Below are 20,377 nucleotides of genomic sequence, written 5' to 3'. Positions count from 1 at the left end.
AATAATTTTATAAAACTCATTAAATCTAAATCTGATTTAAGCAAACTAAAACTAAGCTTTTGTATACTATAATATAATACCTATACACTGATTTTAATATAATAATCTAATTGTAACTTAGATAAGCATAATAATAATTATTAAATAATTAAAAAAATTACATTTAGTTTATTAGATAATCGAATAGGAACAATAAAAAAATGTGTGTATTCCTATTTTATTATATTACACGTCTTATGTAATTAAATTAAAATTGTGTAACGCACATAATCATAATATACTTAACATTAAAACACATAATATACATATAAATAATAATATATTCGACTAATAATGAATTAAACGATTGTTACTTACTTAAATCGTACTAAAATTAAAAAGATTTAATTAAGACTTAAAATGGTTTTTTCATTTACCAAAATCCTAAATAAATGTTGTGTGTTTTTTTGTTGAAATTGTATACATTTTTATCGAAAATAAAATAATAAAAAAAACAAATACAAATATTTTAGATTAATACTATTATGATTATACTTATCTTGTTGAAATTTGGAGATTCTTGATACACTCGGTTGGATATTAAATGTAATATTTTTAATACCTTATTAGTACATTTACATTTTTATATTTAATACTTACACGATAAATACTTAATAATATTAATTATTATTTATACATGCATTATATCTAGTACATAACATGTTTGAAAAATAAAAATGTTTTAATCATATTACGTAAATTGTAAATAATAGGTAAGTACAAACATATTGTACATTAAAATAGGTACTATTTTTACATTTATCGAATATTATATATTACTATAAACTAGCCGTCTTGATTATGTCTAAAATTGAAAATCAAATAATATTTAGGTACGTCTGACTATGATTGATTTACGTTTTGTTTCGACAAGAGTTGCAACATGAAATTTTATAATACTTGTAAGAACATAGTCTGGCTTGGGCAACGAAATTACAATTTCTGTGTTGAATATCAACGCACTTAGGATCGTCTGTAAACATAAATTAAAGATATGAATTTATAGTTTCATCTCACACTATTATCTCGATTTCAGATGTATAGATAAAACAGATTTAACCTTGATCCAATGGTAGTTGGGTACTAGTTGACATTGGCTTATTCTCTCTTTCGATTCGGCTTTCTTCACTTGTTACTGATGCTGAAAATGAGGTTAAAAAAATAATTTTATTTCTATTCAACCAAAATGTAAAACAATAATAAACTATGTGAAGTTAAATAAAAATAATTTTATCATATAATAAATTCCGCATCATTGTAAAAAACTATGGATTATACTAGATATATTTATATGTGATATTATAGTTACGTTACCTGAATAACTACTGACGCATTGACTTAAGTTGCAAGAACGTCTGGCCGGTGGTTTGCTCGATTCATCACATTCAAACGATGGTTTTAATACTTCATTGAGACACTTGACATCTCGTTTCTGAACACCCAAGTCGCACGATCTCGAGCACTAAAAACATAATAATAATAATAATATATTTTAAGACATCCTTCTTCATCGGTAGTCTAATCTGTATAAACTCTACTGTACCGGTAGCCACTCCGAAGTAAACCAATTAGAATCGCAGTTTTCGGTGAAACACGACATTATCATTGACGGCTTTTCTTTGCCGGAACAGTGGCTCTGGGGTACTACTTTCCATTCTTTTTGATCATAAGACATACAAACTGAAGTTCTCGTTTGATTACCCCAACCACACATTTCAGAACACTAAAAATAGTTTTATTATTGGGTGTTATATTACACAATATATGTAATAAATAATATATTTCTTAAGGAAACAATATGTAATGTGAAGGATATATTAGGTATAGTATATCAATGAAAACAAATACATATACAAAACCATAATACGCTAAGCTAACAAAAATTTTCAACAAGAAGTTATAAGCATGATTAACGTGAAATAAACAAGAAGCACGTTAATATTATTTAACACGAGATTTAAACCATTAAATATTTTAATATTAAAATCTTACTTGCGACCAAGGTCCTGTAAACCAAAGTCCACTACAGTCTTTATCACTCATGCAAGCTCTGCTAGCCTCTGGTTTTATTGATTGATCACATGCGTTCTCACGATCAATTCCTAGTGAACAATAAACCTTTCTAGTTTGTATACCTGTACCACATGTTTCTGAACACTGAAAAAATTTTACATTTATTTTAATATTTTACAAGAGTTCTACACATATAATATTATAAATACGCCAATTAATATACATTACTTATATACAATTATAAATATTAAAATCGTTTCTATAATAAACTTTATTGTAAATGTTATTTATTTTAGTAACTAATTATATAATTATTAACTATGTATAATACCTAATAATGGTATAGTATAATTTTATAATTTTAGTATGTATAACTTAAGTAAATAACACATTTTAATTTAATACCTGTGACCAATCGGATAGAATCCATGAACCAATAGTGTTGGAAAGGGCCATCGCGCACGGTCCCATGTCGCAGGTGGTTTGATGCGCTGGTTTTTCGTTAGGCTTGCATTCGGTTTCATTGGCTGACGAACAGCTTACCGATCTTGACTTAATGCCGGTACCGCAAGTCGTGGAACACTGAAAAAAAAATGAGGTTACTTCGTTGTATCGCAAATTCACGCTATATAACACCATAAGTGTGGTATAATATTAATATTTCACAAACAATCATCACCGACCTGTATTGGCGTACCTAAACACTCCTCCGTTGTGGAGGTCGATGCCTCCATCTAATTTTATACTATACGCTTCAATAATTTTACCTATACTATGATATACCGTTCAATTACGTATTAAGGTTTTAAAAGATTTAGTGTATAGTGACGAACAATTAAAATGTTATTAACTTGTAACTTATATTAAAACTATTGGATAGTTACGTGTATAATATTAATTATTGTTGTACGATCCTTGTCATGCGAGTCGACTATCAATAAAATCTATCTCCGAGATTTCTATCTCCAGCAATGTACTTCGAGAATCAATTTAAGTCTCGAAAATTACGCTTGCTCAATACCTTCTTTAAACACACTTAAAATGTTTGTAATTTCATGTGCAAAAACCACTATTAAACCTATGTTGTTATCTTGGTTAAAATATCGTTTATTTACATACAATATATTTAGGCACATTAAATATAAACATTTGTTAAAACTATAATTTTTATTTTAAAACCAATTATAAGTACGTTTTAAATTCTTACGATCGTAATATTGACATATTGTTATAGTCTGTAGATACGTATATTAATTAATTAATTATATTATACTTTGTTATGAATGAGATATATTTTATGTGTGTTACATACGTATTTTCGTGTACTATTGACCCTTCATAGTGTTTAATTAAATAAATAATTAAAAAATCTTAATAGTTTTCTTCAATACTATAAATCCAAAAACCACATATCGATCGCTCACCCAGATCCTACAATAACTATTATTTTGATAGATATTGAAAATTCCTAGAATTTTGAGACGTTTTTAACACTAACTTTAGACCAAGTTCCAGCGATCCAATGCGAGCCGCTGTCGGATTGGGTGGAATCGCAAGGTGGCCTCTGGCAGGTTTTAGATAAAATAACGTTGGATGGCATGGGTGACGGACATGCCGACTCGGCCACGTTCATCGTCAAAGAAGGATTAATTTGCTGCCTACACGCCATTTCCCGGGTCTGGACTCCCAGGCCACAACTAACTGAGCAAGGACTCCAATCCGTGATTGACCACCTGTAGAATAATAAAATGCGTACAATATATTATTATGTTATTGTAATATTATTATAGTATTCGTAAGTAAAACGAATTTCAGGGTCCTAGTGTTATTTTACAGTGTACTTACTGCGCCTCGCATGGTTTCACGTTGCATCTGAGCACTTGGGGTTGAGGTTTCTCCAGTCCATGGCACCGTTTGTCCGCGACAATTTGCTGCTGCTGATTGTGTTCTTTGATGCACACCATTGTGGACGTCTGATACCCTATGAAAAATGTGTCAAATCAACACCATTAGATGTTAGTAATATATTATAAGTATTCAGAGTGTGTGTGTGCGGTAAAATATGTTAAATATATAGATATATAATCAATATTTATATTTTATACAATTTTAAATTTAAAGTTAATAATATATAAGTACTCGTCTTATCATTATTAAAAATGCCGCAAGTCACAGAACTTTAAATAATATTTTTGAGAAGAAAAAGGTTTTATATTTTTTATTTCTTAACATGATAACATCTTGTATATTATAGTATAGTATACGTGCACTCATCCCATATAAATTTACCTAACTAATGCAATATTAAATAAAAATAAATATGATAAAATGATTTTATTTATAACATTTCTTACTTTTTACATTAAATATTGATACTTAGTATTCGTATAATTTATATAAATAAGTGCCTAAATTATATTATGTATTTTAGTTTTAAATAAATCCTTGTAAAATATTCTGCCGAAAACTGTAGTCATGCCTATTTATACGAGTTACTATTTTAAACTTACAATAAAATGTATTGCTATTTATACGAGTTTGACATGATTTATATGAATACGTAAATAACGATACCTGTTACTAAATTATACAAACAATTATGATTCATTACCTCCACCACAAGTCTTGGTACATTCAGAATAGCCGGTCAATTTCCATATAAACTTCTTTTTTCTGCCTTTGTTTCGCGGTTTTGCAGCTTCATCGCCGATGAATCCTTGATACTCAGCTTGCGGTTGGTCCTGATTAAATTTTCTGCAAAATAAAATATTTCTTATTATATCCATACCAGTAGTAACATCGGATAGCGCGTTGTTTTTAAATAATTCTATTACTATATTTATTTATTATATATAGGTATATATATATTATTAACAACTTACGTCTTGTCTTCGTTATCGAGTTCCGATCCTTTATCCAACGTATACGTATCGTCGCTAACCGGAAAATAGTTTCCTACAACAGAACCCGACGATGTAAAAAAAATTAATTAAATACACAGAGATAAATGACATGATATAGATACTGAGCAATAACTAAATAGCCGTTATACGTGTTTGGCGTTAATTTTACCACACCACCGTGGTACCATAAAGGGTAAAACGTTTTGTTATTATACACAATAGATGCACACGTAAAACGTTTAATTGTTTTTGATCATTTTTTACGACATTTTGTGTAATTGCTTAATATTATACTATTGTAGATTTTAAATTAGTTGTCCTAGTTTCCTACGATGTTGGGGGTATCAACATTTTAAAATCGTTCGTTTTTTGTTACATTAAAAATACAGAACTACTAACTAGTCAGCGACTCAGTATTGACGTTATCCATCTCTGCAGTGTGTATAATACAAAATATAATAAATAAAATAACACAAATATTATACCAACCGGGGTAATATGCAGACATGTGCGAATGGTGTCTGATCAATGGCGGCGTGATCGACTCATCCTGCGTAGGCACGTCTAACGGCAATTTGTATTCGTACTTGATGCCGGGATTCGTATACCTGAAGACTAACTGCAAACGAGACAAGTCACAAATTATGCGACGATGTGTTAAAACAATAAATAATAATATAAACATGAATAATGAATAATATTAAGTTGAAATTACAATGAGGTCTACGGATTCTGATAGCGGTCCCGTGGCAAATATGGATTCGCCAAGATTACCGTTTTCTTTCCGATATGTGAACACTGTACCCGCTCCTTCATAATCTCCCGGCCAACTATTCGTCCAATTTCCATTTAAAATGTATAGTCCGACAGTGTGTTTCAATGCTGTAAGGAAATAGGTACGCTATTAATTACTTATATTCAAATGAACTATATTATAAAATGCCTACGATAGACGTATCAAAGTATTCATATAATACAATATTATAAACGTCAAACTTAACATATTACATATTATTAAATTAAATTATATTATTGTTTATGATGTACGGAAAATTACGTTATTGAGTAATAAGCAGAGCGATGAATAAATTGATTTTAAGATGATGTGTGTTATCGCTTTTTGCCTTTTGGGGAATTAAAACTGCTTCGATTGTCAACTTTGACGACGATTTTTGGAAAGAAATTCGAATTAGTTAGAATTTTGGGAAGTCAAAAGTAAAAACGGTAGACAATTATTGTGGATACCCATATCTTTCTGCTGTAAATTAAATTTCGAGTGAGCCACTGTAGTCTGTAATGGATGTGCTAAATTTTAATTTGATAATATATCATTGTATATACGAAAAACGGTTCTAAGCTAAGACCGTTTGTTTGTCTATGTCACCAAGTAAATCTTGTGAAATATTTTTTGATATTGCTATTGAAATAATTTATATAACAGGCCAAAATGGAATTTCCAATTTTTTTTTTCATTCGATTGTGCTACGTTAGTGCTGTTTGTTCTATACTTGATTCCACGTTTGTGCCGAACCCCTAACTCTAAGACATCAAATTTCAATTAAAGCAAAGCTGAAGAAATGCTAGCTCCACTAAAATGGAATTTTCAAAATTTTCAAAATTATAATTTAAAATGAGAATAATAGTTTATGTATTACAATAAAATTGTATAATAAATGAATCTGACAATTTTTTTTAAGAAATATATAATAATAGTAAAATAATAATAATTAGTTTCAAGTAGAACAAACGGCTACTAACTAAACACAATCGAATAAAAAACAAAAATTTTAGAATTTACAATATGGCGGGCCTGGGAAAATGAACTTTTATAATATTATTATTTATCAGCTTTAAAATAGGTTGATTCATTTTTATCCGAAAACATTGCATTTATTATATTATGAGTATTAATAATATTTGATTATATTTTTAATTATAAAACAGTATATTATATTATATATTACATATATTACACAGTATTATTATTATTATCATTAACTTTGAGTCAAAAATACCATCTTTAACATAAAACAATATGCATGCAGAATATGCAAATGATACAAATAAGTAATAGCTTAAAATTAATTTACATATTTTTAAAATATCATTATACTTATGGTAAAATTCATAATATACATAAAAATGTTTAAGAATTATAAAAATATAATTTACATTGTTGCTCTTCGTCTAAAAATGTAATTTCACCCAAATTTAAACTATAATAGTTCATTTATCTTAGTATCTATAAAAAAAGTGGTTCTTATTTACATTTTTCAGTTTTAATATTAACTACTTATGAGAAACCTTGTATTACATTTTCAAATTTTAGTTAATAAAATTCCAAATTTTATAAACTGTATTAATTGTAATAAAATCAGTTCCTCGATAATAATGATCTTGCTTGACACGGCCCAAAAACAAATGCATACAATTCTTATTATTTTAAATAATATTGTTTAATGAACCAAATCTTTTATAATAATTATATTTTATATTATATATATTTTTAGTTTTTAAATAAAATGGTTATAGTACTATAATATAGTAACCAACATTTATTTCAATAGTAATTATAATTAATAACTTTTTTCATTATCTTGGTATATGTATATATTAGGTACCTACCTATATTATTAGCTGATGGTTTAAGTTCGTTAATGGTAATATTGCAAGCAGATTTTGGTAATCTGGTAATTAAATTGTATCCTGTTGGCATGTCAGGTCTAGTGAAAATACCAGAAATTAAACGACACGTGCTATTGTCACCACCACATACACCACAACCATCAAATCTCTTTAGTGGTCCACCTATTGAACCATCGCAACTGACTACCTAAAAAACAAAAATCGATCAGTTAAATAATAATTATAAAAATAATCTTCTTCATTTGTATTTTATAACAGAAAACAAATTAAAACATTTTTTATACCTAATGTACAATGTACAAGGCATGTGTGCCATGTGGTAAATTTTTTATATAACTTCATGGATCTATGAATCATATGTGCTCGTTGCGATCGGCTCATACGTGTTTATTGGTTTATCTATATAAACAGTAAATATTACCTACCAAGAACACGTTTAGTTCCAAAAAGAGAATACAGAATCATATGACACCTATATGCATGAAGAGGTTAAAAAAAAGTACCACCATATAACAACTAATTTTCCATATTTGAAAATAGTATACGTAATACCCGGTGAGACCACAAAAGTAAATATTAAATAATAAATTGCTAGTTTTACATAATTATAATATTGTATTATATATGTACTACAACGGATAAACGTTTATAATATTTTATTCTTTCCCAAAAATTAATCCAAAACATATTAAAAATTAAAAACGCCAATAAATTATCTAGAAACGCCGAGTTCATTATAATAATAATATAATATAATATGATATCACAATAACCAACAGTGATCAAAAAATGTTTGGCCTCGAAGATGAATCAACATTGCACTTGTACACGTATAGGTTCCTCACGCATAGGGCACACGCAGACATAAATAATATTATATTAGAAAACAATTATTAAACACACAAACACCGTCGACTCAATAAATCCTGAAAAATTACAATATTATATATATGGTGGTGTTTTTGTATGCATCTATTATTTATGTTTTATACACGCATGTGGATCCAAGTAAGTATAGTTGCCCAATACTATTCCAGTTATAGGTATCTATACCTACCTTATTATAACTATCACTTACCTGTATATACCTAATACGCGCGCTCACGATGGCGTCGCGGATGCGATTTAGACGTCAACGTTGAAAAATCAATTATCTTAAACGCGCGAGCGGGGTGTATAATATTAATAATATGTGATGTGCTGTACAGAGATGAGATTCCAATCAACTACCGTTGCGGTCCCAACAGTCGTTTAATATTACGGTGTTTTAGACAACATAAATCACCAGGGGAGCTGGGCCGCATCGTTCGCGTGTCCGTGTACGATAAACATCGTTCGTACATATCGTATTATTCATGTGATTGTGTACAATATCAATATCATGTTATTATTATTATTATTTTATTATTTCTTTTCCCTGTGCACGGGGAATCGACGCCATCGATAATCTGCCGAGTATCGAAATACTTCTCACCGGGGCTCCGACCACGAGTCGATCCGGTATACACATACTATATCATACATCAATCGCGGTCTATGATACTTATACATACATCATATTTGTACTTATACAGGTACCGTGCCGATTCCACGTTGATAATTAATATTTCCAGTTATAGTTGGCACTTGACAAATTCTGCTCAATTAAATATTATAATAAAACTGTTGCTGCAGGAATTCACAATGCCACCGGACTGTATTAATACGATAATTCATTTTATATAAAATAATAATAATCTAAGTACTGTGTACAAAGTACACAAATATTTTACGCGCGATTTGTTATCCTTACAGCATTACGAGTATATCATTAAAAAAACATTGATTTCATGAAAAATTTCAGTTAATACTTAATTAATTAATTATATAACACAGTATTTAACATTAAATGCCACTCGAAATTAATTAACTTCTATGCTTACATAACAAAAACAAGTTAACCATCCTTTATCGTAGATTATGCAAACGGTTTTAATAATCGAGTAAAATTTAAAAACTCAAATAATTATTTGTAATTTTAATAAATTATTTATTAAAGAGTAAAAAAGTTTATAAGTACATATTGTGGATATCTAAATATAACTGTTTTGTTTACAGACAACAATTTTATTAATTGTATAGTACATTATTAATGAACCATAATGAACCATCTGTATTGCTTTCAAAGTTATTTTTTATAAAATCATCAATCAAAAATTAAACATCATTTAAATTAATATATTTACATATTTCAATATCTATATGAAAGTATAAAATGACCAATAGATTTTCTTATAATATCCAAAAGTTTAATCTGTTTAATGACCTCCGTGTTTATATAATCAAATAAAATTGCTTTAAGCACAAATTTAAAATGAAATCGTCAATACCTTGTAATTACATTTGTATTACTGTTTAATAAGTAGGTAAAAACAAGCGCACATAAAGTGTAATGTTTTATGCCTAGAGGCTGCCCGATAATATTAAATCTGATATACATATATCCATATTTGTAGAGATAAATAGACGTCCACGGATAGATGTAATTTAAAAATAAATTATTTGGAAACTAATACTCAATACCTTTGTACAACTATCAGTAATATATTTTAATAAATAAATATAATTACATTTATAAAAAGCAGCGTGAAAAAAAATTGCAATTCAATTTTGAATAGACACACACAAGTATAAATGAAATGCTAAATAAGATTAATGTCTTATAACTTATATAATATTAGTATTATTTTTTTATTTTTTCAAACGAATTTATGATTTTCGATTAAATTATTTAAATTAAAAAGGTATACTTAAATATAATTAATTATAAAAATAAATTCCCAATGGCAAATTACATCTGCGGGTGAAATGAATGCGTGAACTGATTATCTTATCTTTATAAATTAGGATAAAAAAACCAGCCATAATTGACCAATGAATTACATAATTTTCGTTTAAACATACATTTTTTTCATATTAATATGACAGGAAATGTAGTTCAATGTCATGTGATCATAAAAATGTCACCAATATTCGATATTGAATAATTATATTTTAAACGTGCAATTTAAAATTAAAAATATACTTATATTGTCTAACACATTCTTTAGTGGTAATTTCGATTTAAATACCGTTCATAATCTTCGTATGCGTATTAAGATAGACGTAAGTGCAGTGTACTTATTTTAATTTTAAAAACGAATTATAATATATTATCGAGCAGTCACGCTTTCCATACAACACACACTCGTCCGACACTTCAACGATGCCTTAAAAACTTTAACGACACATTTGCGTCTTATGTGTTATTATTAGATCGAGGAACTCGCGGTTATTTCAGCTAGTGGTAAAGTACGTATAGACGTCCTATCGTATTATGATGATGAAGTTATATACTTTAATACGTGCACAAACTTGTATTATAACCACGCCGGGATCCATAATGTAGAGACGGGTTAATAGACAACGGCATCGTTAAACGCGATTGGAGGACAATCCCTAAAATGTTCGGATACTTAAAAACTTTGTCTGTTATGAGTCGGGTACGTAAGAAAAAAAAATGATAATATTAATAACGGCGATAAATTAAGGTCATAACAGGCCCGCATTTACGAACGAGTGTGTTTTCTCTATTCGCCTGCAGTATATCCTTAAATCCTTTCCCATTCAGAGTTATACCATAATACGTTATATGCGTTATATGATCGGTCTCTGTTGTAGCATGTATTCGATTGCTGCACAAAAAATTACCTTTTTTTCCTTTTTTATATCCCGATTACGACCTATACAAATTAGGTAGAATGTACTGTTTTTAGTGGTTAAAATAAATAAATATCCCGATTTTTAATAAAATACGTAAAATGCTATTTTGATACAAATATGATACAATGCATTCACATGAGATAACAATATTCAGCGTGAATGATATTTTCTAGTCCATTAAAGATAAACTGCACGATTTTAAAACTATAGAAGGACGCAGTTTTATATTGTGACGTTATAACTTATTATCTATTTAATATTAGTTTCAGTATTTTTGGTTGTACATCTAACAAAGTGAAAAGAATTTAAAATGATTTAAAAAATTGAAATTTTCGAAATATTGAGTGAAAAAGATAAATCAATATCAGTATATTTAATTTTAAATTTCGCTTTCATAAAGTGTTAGCATATTTAATAAAACATGGTGTTGTACAAATCAAATTTGTAAAAGTTTTGTTAAACGATACAACCAAATAATTCTAAGATTGACTAATATTTAAAAGTTAATATATTATGTGTATTGTGTTATGATGAGTACAAACATTAATTAACTCGATATAATAATTATGAAATCATTTCACGAGAGGGCCCCAAAGACTTCGATATTAAATTATTTTAATACGTATACAATTTTACAATAGGACCTTATACGGTCGGTTATTGATGGTTTTTCTATTTGTACCGCTCACTAAAAAAAAATTCATCTTAACTCTAATTTAAGGAGGGGTAATGAGATTTTAGTAAATTTACAAGGGGGGCGTAGAATGAAAACGGTTGGGAACCACTGTATTATTGTCTTTGTTAATGGCAACCGTTTTTGTATACATTATATGTAATAAAAATATACGATACTACATTACTAGATAACTAAATGATTTACTAATTGCATTGTGAACAATCATTTCTACCAAAAGTCCGAAAAGCTCTAGAGAAATACATATTATACACAATAAATGCGATTAACTTTTATTAAGTTAAATAATTAAATAATTACTATAGATATTAGTGATCCTTGAGAGTTGGCGATAATGGACAGCGGACTCACATTGATTTTACATCGCCTTCGTCCATCACTCAATAGCCACCCTAACGGTTATCACCATATATTTAAATTTTCACGATCTGAGTATTCCGGAACAATATTATACAAAATTAATCGACCTAGTTCTTATAAATATTCTATTCTATTAATAGATATTAATATATATAATACAAAGCTACTAAGTACTAAATACCGTTCAGGTTTTGTCAATTTATCATTAACTATTACGATAAATGAGATAATGAGATAGGTATTATTTAATTTATTTTTTTTTTAAATTACATGATTTATGTGTGGACAATAAAAGTTAAAAACCAATCGGACACTCACTACTGTCGTCTTAATAGACCGTTGATGTCAAGGTTACGCCGTTTTCTCTCTCTCGATCTCCCTCGCACACGATCATAATAATATTAACAATAATGATATATTTGACTTACGAAAATATATCCGCCCCCAAACCACATGGTCAATGAGCACTATATCAGCTATGGTCAGATATCTGATGCTGCAGTGGAGGTGGTGGAGGGCTTGAAGCGCCGAGCGACTGCCAACGATCATAATTAATTCGGTGGCAGGCACGCGGGTCAACGAGCCCGGTTTTACTCGCAAAGATTTTACCGGATTTTTCTCATTCATATTCAAGCGTTAATCCGGTTGTGAAAATTAAAAAGAATAATAATGATCTCGTTTGATTTTCAACTTAAAAAGGAGTACATTTCTCTAGACTCATCCAAAAACATTAATTAGGATTTTATTAAAATTTTTTTTTATATCCTTACTTTAACTTTTTTTTAGTTTTGGTAATGCTATTTTTAATTTTGCTGTAAACGTTTTAAGGTGTAGTTACATAGTATAAAATATATTATTGACTCAAAAGTTAACTTATAAAAAACTGTGAAAAATTAGTTTTAAACAAAATTGGTTTATGGTTTAAGTTTTTTAGAAAAAAAAAATACTATCGTAAGTTATTTAATAAGAAAAATAAAAATTATAATAATATAGGTAAGTAGTAAAGTCTTAGTTCATAAGTAAAAGGAGTACAACAAAAATTAATATACAAAAGTATATACGACGTATATACTTAGTAAATAGTTATATTAATATGTTTAAGTAATTCTGATCAACCGTATAATATTATATTTAATTACGACATCACATTAACATAATTAAACTTAAAGGTTAATAGCTTTTTTTGTAGTACATATTATGCATTCAATTTTTCTTTCAATTTTATTAGTTATAGTTAATAATAAGCCAAGTAAAATTTGTGATCATTTTTTATTACAACTAAAATAGCTTGAAGCATTTAAAAAAAAAATGTAATATCATGTTCATTTTATGAATGTAGGTAGACACCAACATATTAAAATAAAAATGTTAACAACAATTATTTCTTTCTGATACAAATTTTAAAAATATTATTTAGGTCAATATAATTTTAGATAAATATAACATTTGTAAAATAATTTGAAACCACGTTTTTGAAATTTTAATATTAAAAAACTGAATAATAATATACACGTGATAAGGTATATGTATATCAAATTTATTAGGTTGGATAATTAATCAGGTAAAAATATCTATACAACTTTTGTTCAAAGCATTTTTGCAAGTCATAAAAATTTAATTTACTGTCAATGGTAAAACAAATTACATGTTCTACCAAATTATTCTATATATATATCAAATACTTATGTCGATTTTATTAAAAATATTGTAGTGTACATATTATATAGTAAAAATAAAAAATATTATAAAAAATAAATATACATTTTTTAACCTACACAACTATACACTTTATTATAAATCCATTGATTCCACTGCAGTCAATTGTTTATGTCTACATTGATGTGTACATTATTAATTCTCGAGATTATAACACTGGAAAAAGTTCCAGCTAGTCATTTTTAACTGAGCCTCTAAGATAGAACTCGTGGAATTTTTTTGGCAGATGTTTTATTTTAACGCTTACGTTTGTCATATTTTCTCAGCGGAAGTTAATTATAATGTTTAATCCCGTCAAATGCGTAAAACCGTATAAAAACCAAGCATGCCCGATGCGCTGCACTAAATAAAAAAAATATATATAATAATAATAAGGTTTGCGATCCTTGGATTAGGCCAAGTTTGCCAAGAATCAGTCTAACCATGTATCATCTTATATAGTAATCTTTACATCGGTCGTTCGCAACAGCCTACTGTTATATCAATTCGTGTGTACATTACAATAGTGTTTTTTTTTTATCAGCCGTAATGTGTTCATACAATCTTAATCTCGAAATTTATTGAAATACAATGAACATATTATTTATTATTTTTTTAGTATAGTGTTCTAATACGTATATATTGTACCGCAACGTTTATCGTATTATTTTCCAATAGTTTCTTATTTACGTCTTAGTGGCGTCTGTCTAATAGATTTTTCGACCATAAAATACAACTCTATACTAAAATTATACTATATATTTTATTATAATTGATAATTTAAAACTTTTCTCGAATTGCCTAATATATATATATATTTTTTTTAATGCATTTCAATCAGTCGCAACTTACTATTAGATCGATACAATATGGGAAGTTTGTGCTGCGATAAAGAAATATTATTATTATTATTATTGCGTTTCATCATCCGAAATGCAGTCGACCACTATTATGTTATAGTATACCATATATATACACATACTACCAAACACTCGTTAACTACAGGGTCTGTGTAATAAGCGAAATTCATTATACGCCTTTTTATTTATTATGTATGTTGACACTCCATATATATATATATATATATATATATACATATATTATATCGTTATTAACATGGGAATTGGTTTCTATGGCACACGATTTCTCAACGGAAATACTTCGAACTTTGTCAAATCATATTTATTTATTTAAATTTTTTTACAACGTTAGAACAGTCAATCTGGCTCCGCTGCGGTCCATGTGTGTCTACAAAGTGACACACGGCTTGGTCAGATAGTGTTGAGCACTTTAATAGTGGCCGTTGCACAACGTTCACATATATATTATATATACTTATTATAATTTATAATAATATAATGACTAACATAATATAAAGAGACCGTTCTGAGGATACTTGAAAAACCGGGAAAGATCGCTGTTCGCTAATTTAACACTGCGTGACGCGTTGCCGCCGCACAGTTTTAATCAGCGAAATATACTATATTATAGACAGATGTCACCATCGTTTCACTCTCTTTGGGAAATCTGTATCGTTGTACCTATGGTGTCGGTGCCACAAAGTGTTCCGAGAGGTCAGATCGTTTTTGTTTTTCAACGCTAATTTTGCCTGTTATTTTACGTTATCCATCTAGAAATCGTAAATTATGTTAAATCGAAATTCAATATCGTACGTTTTCAGACGTTTCAATTCTTCAAGTTCTGTTCGATTATTGTGTTATTTTTAATTCACCTTCAATAAGTTATCTTATACAGAAAAATAAAACTAAAAAATAAAATAAAATTATAATATAAATAAATGCACCTTCTTTCTTTTTTTATACGTATACCAACTTTATATATATCGATAACGTGCATTTAAAAACTAAATGATCGTTAAGCATTTTGAATTGATGTGACGTGACATTCCAAATAATCATAAATATCAACGATTAAGTAAACATATATAGGTTAGGAGTATGTATACAATATCATGTAATGGGTATTTCGTGTTCAAAATCTTGAAAAATAAAATACTTATCTTGAAATTGTGAAAGTAAAACTTTATTATGTACCTACGAGTACTTCAATACAATATAATAAAAAAATCTATGAATCTCCTTTTTGACATAACTACAATGTTACCGCACTAAAATACTATTATTGTATTTTCACAAATATTTTTATTTTTCTGAATTATATTTATTGGTCTAAAAAATAATAACAATTGGTCAATAACACTAAAAATGGTGGTATAAAATGTTCAGGTTGTTTGTATATAATATATTATAACGGCGTCGTCATTTGGACGGTGCCGCCGAACTAAACACTATTACTCCCGTTGTAGGTTGAGCCTGCTGACAGATTTATTGGTTTCAGCGGGAAGCTATTTAGTTTTCCATCTTAAAAATTAAAAAATTTGTCAAACCTAATATCTTAAGATCATTTTATGTTGTTTACATATTACCAAATAGTCACCGGACGTGTGGGAGTATTAAATATTTCAATGTCACAAAAAAAAACTAAAAACTCGAAATATATATATTAACTATAATATGTATAATACTAAAACGTATATACAAATACGTCGAATTTACGATTACACAAATACATTGAAATATATCCAATTTAAAAGTTTTTATTTACCGGAAACGCTTAAAAATGACAAATAGCGACGAAAACCACACATTAAAGTAGGTACTTATTGTGTTTAAAAATATAATACCTATACATACAGAAAAAATATAATTACGTCCAGCATCATAAAATATTTTATTTAATATAATCAGCCGTAAAACAAGGTTCCGTTATTCTTCAAATTAATCAAATGTTTATTCTTAATAATTGCGCTTACCGGTGTGATGATCACAGGCCACAGCAACACAATCGGCAATACTTAAGTAAATGGTACGTATACAAATGTTTAAACAAGTAAATGACCTATTTTAATAAAAAAACTACATGCTTTCATATACATTATTTAGATGTCAAGTAGGTCACTGTAAAGTATTTGTTAAATTTGAATGTTGTATATAAATATAAATTAATTTGATGTACCCATCATTGTGTACAAAAAACGACTCTGAGCGTCTCCGTTTAGATCCGAATCAGCATATTGTTTATATAACTATGTTTTATGATAATATGTTTTATTATATTGCTTTTAAAGTAATTTATTTTTCTGTAAGTATTACATTAAATTATATTAATTTAATTTTTGCCAAAAACATTGAATTTATTATATTATTAATATTGAATTATTATAATAGTTACCTATTTATACTATACAATATTATTCAACTGTTTTTAAATTTTGATTAAGTTTTACCTTACGGTAAAACAGTGTGAATATGGTATAAATAGGTAATAGTTTAAATTAATCTACATTTATTTTCAAAATATCATTAAGTATATTAAAATTCATAATGCACGTAAAAGTTTTAAGTCCAAATAAAAGTATTTTAATTATAAACAAATAATTAACATTGTTATTCAATATTTAAATATGTAATTTCGTCTAAATTTAAACTTCAAATATTTATAAAATAATTAGGTTGATATATTTATTTAGATATTTTTGTTCCAGTGTGTACTAATTTTTTTATGAATTTCTAACTACAAAATAAATTTTTGGATTTTAACAAATGTGGTTAAATTATAAATTCGAATGCATATAAAAAAAATACATAAACGTATTTTTATTATTTTTATGCAAATTTGAGAATATGTAAGACCTTAAAGTAAAATTTTTAAAAATGTTGAACAAATAAATAACTTTTTGTCGATATTTATAAAAAAAAATTTTAAAAATTTAAAATTTAGAATTTCTATAAATAGCTCCAAAAATCAAAATATTAAAAAAGTATAGGTACTATGTGCAGGAAATGTAACATAAACATTTGATCAAAATTCCAAATATCTACAGTTATTAATTTATCAATTAGGATAAAATATCAAAAATTGTTTATAAAAAATATAGTTGAATATCAAATGCCGTAAAATTTTAAACGCTCTTAAAAAATAATTTGACTTTCTAGTAGAAATGGTTTTTTTTTAATAAGGGTGAATAAAAAGTTATAATAAATCGTGTATTAAATATTAAAAATCTTAGATATGGATATTAACATTTTTATAAATTATTAGCTACAAAATAATTTGCTTATTTCCGCAACATTTATAAAATTTGTTAAAAATCGAATTTAAAACGAATATAAAACTTTACTATGTATGATTTAAACTCAATTTTTTTTTTTAACTTGACCTAACTTCTTTTTTTATTATTTAACAATATAACTTATTGTTAAATAAGTTTAACTTAGTGTTAAATTTTCAAGGTTTTTTGAACGAACAAAAATGTGTTTATTGACATTTAAAAATAAACTTAAATAATCCAATGATTTAATTGTCTAAAATAGCACAAAAGAGTCAACAAATTTTGAAAATTGCTCCATGTATAAAGATAATAATATAAACAATTGATGACAATTTTAAGTTTCTATAATTATTCGTTTTTGTATTGAAACAGAATAAAGAATTAATTTTTTCAAAAATTGGTTTAACATAAAAATCCCCGTTTTCCTTACATGTTTAGTTCCCTCGATTATAGATTAAATAAATTACTAGAAAATTTTTACTTTTGACTTCCCAAAGTACTAATTAGCCACAACTTTCTCCTAAAAACTAGCCATGGAATTGAGAATCAAAGCATTTTTTACCCTAAAAGGTGATACCAGTCACAAAAAACCCACATATAATTTTAAAAACTATACATTCATTGCTACACCAACTACCTAGAATCTAAAATACTAAAATAGTTTTAATCTTATGACAATTGACAAGTAAATAAGTAAATCTATATATTATTATAATATATAATAGCAGAAACTTGCTGAAATGCATATCAACGCACACCTCAAAGCCAATAAGTTCAGAAGCTTACTTAAACAGTTAAACTACAGTATCTTATGAAGTTATTCCACTTAAAAAAAAATCACTAAGGACTGTATCCAAATTCTGATCCTCACAAGCGATTGTCCTATTTCGGTCAGATTTGGCAACAAAATCAAAGTGCACAGATACCAACTTTTCTGTGAACTGAAGTACTTACATTCAAACTAAAATTATTATATTTGTTTATTTTTTATGGGGTGGAATACAGCATATTTAACTATAATATAAAGTTTATGGGATAAATGGAAAAAAAATGAAAATTTTTATCGCCATATTATATTTTACTTTCCCAAAGTTCCAAGCTAATGAGTCATCTAATCGTTTTATGTTGTTATTTAATAATATATTATATGATTGTAGATTGTATATAAAGACTTACTGCGATGGCCAACAGGAACATGGAAAGTCCAAAACCGATGAAGTCCATATTTCGTCGATCAACTATCATATTGTAATCGTTGATAAACTCCTCGATCGTTGAAATCCTATACAACCGAGTTTATTTCTAAAGTGTACTATATTTTTACGGAAACGAATAATTGTATTGTGCGTAACAAACTGGCCACGCAAAAACTTAACTTTATAGAATAACATAATGCAATACCTACTATCATTATTTTATCGACCAGCACCTGCATGAGAGACATACCTACGTCTTATACAAAACGTCATCGTTTATCTACAGTTTTTAACTGAATGATTACATTATCATCGGAATACACATGGCTTTTTCGGCGGACGAACGAAATATCGAATTCCTATTTATGTGCGGCCGATAGTGCGATGCCGTTTTCATAATATAAAAAAGAAATATACGATTTTAAAATGAAAAAATAAAGACTAATCGACATTAGTTATTACAATATTGCGAAGAAAAATAGGCTTATACCGAGAGAAAACTTATATCGTAACAATATTAATTATTACTTATTACCACGGGAGATAAATTGCGTCGACGCCGCCTGCCCTATACTCTGTTGGACACAGTGATGAACGTATAGGTACGAGCGCCGGGCGCTACTCTATGTCACGGCTGTCCGGACGGATGAAAAGGGCATAACCGTTGGGTGATTTACGATTCATAAATAATAAATCATAACGTTCTAGACATGGACTTTGTACACTATAGATGTTTGTGTATAAATGTTTATGGGGGAAAATGAATTCTTAGCTTATTATAATGCATAGTACGATTTTATTGATCTATTGGATTTATTCTGATTTTACTATTTAAATACATAGCCAAACAGTACACATCATCTGCAAAGTTCTTGGTTTGAATTTTGTATAACATACACAGAGATCGATGCCAATATAATATAATATGATTATGGCATATTACACAATTTGAGTTATA

The 20,377-nt window shown here is 27.7% G+C and overlaps 1 protein-coding gene across 1 annotated transcript in view; it reads right to left on the bottom strand.

Moving 5' to 3' along the window:
- Positions 1 to 747: 747 nt before the first annotated feature.
- Positions 748 to 20,377, bottom strand: part of LOC113553345 (thrombospondin type-1 domain-containing protein 4) — a 59,805-nt gene continuing 40,175 nt past the window's right edge. The window contains exons 7-19 of the mRNA XM_026956642.1: positions 7,581 to 7,788; positions 5,671 to 5,837; positions 5,445 to 5,574; positions 4,935 to 5,007; positions 4,664 to 4,806; positions 3,898 to 4,033; positions 3,551 to 3,785; positions 2,458 to 2,634; positions 2,032 to 2,196; positions 1,583 to 1,762; positions 1,354 to 1,501; positions 1,100 to 1,180; positions 748 to 1,012 (exon numbers count right to left, since the gene is read on the bottom strand). Coding sequence (XP_026812443.1) covers positions 894 to 1,012; positions 1,100 to 1,180; positions 1,354 to 1,501; positions 1,583 to 1,762; positions 2,032 to 2,196; positions 2,458 to 2,634; positions 3,551 to 3,785; positions 3,898 to 4,033; positions 4,664 to 4,806; positions 4,935 to 5,007; positions 5,445 to 5,574; positions 5,671 to 5,837; positions 7,581 to 7,788 — 1,962 coding nt within the window. The 3' untranslated portion in view covers positions 748 to 893. The remainder of the gene's footprint in view (positions 1,013 to 1,099; positions 1,181 to 1,353; positions 1,502 to 1,582; positions 1,763 to 2,031; positions 2,197 to 2,457; positions 2,635 to 3,550; positions 3,786 to 3,897; positions 4,034 to 4,663; positions 4,807 to 4,934; positions 5,008 to 5,444; positions 5,575 to 5,670; positions 5,838 to 7,580; positions 7,789 to 20,377) is intronic.

This window comes from Rhopalosiphum maidis, chromosome 2, assembly GCF_003676215.2.
Source record: "Rhopalosiphum maidis isolate BTI-1 chromosome 2, ASM367621v3, whole genome shotgun sequence".
NCBI lineage: Eukaryota > Metazoa > Arthropoda > Insecta > Hemiptera > Aphididae > Rhopalosiphum > Rhopalosiphum maidis.
The sequence above is the reverse complement of the archived record's forward strand: the minus strand, read 5'-3'. Positions and strand labels throughout refer to the sequence as shown.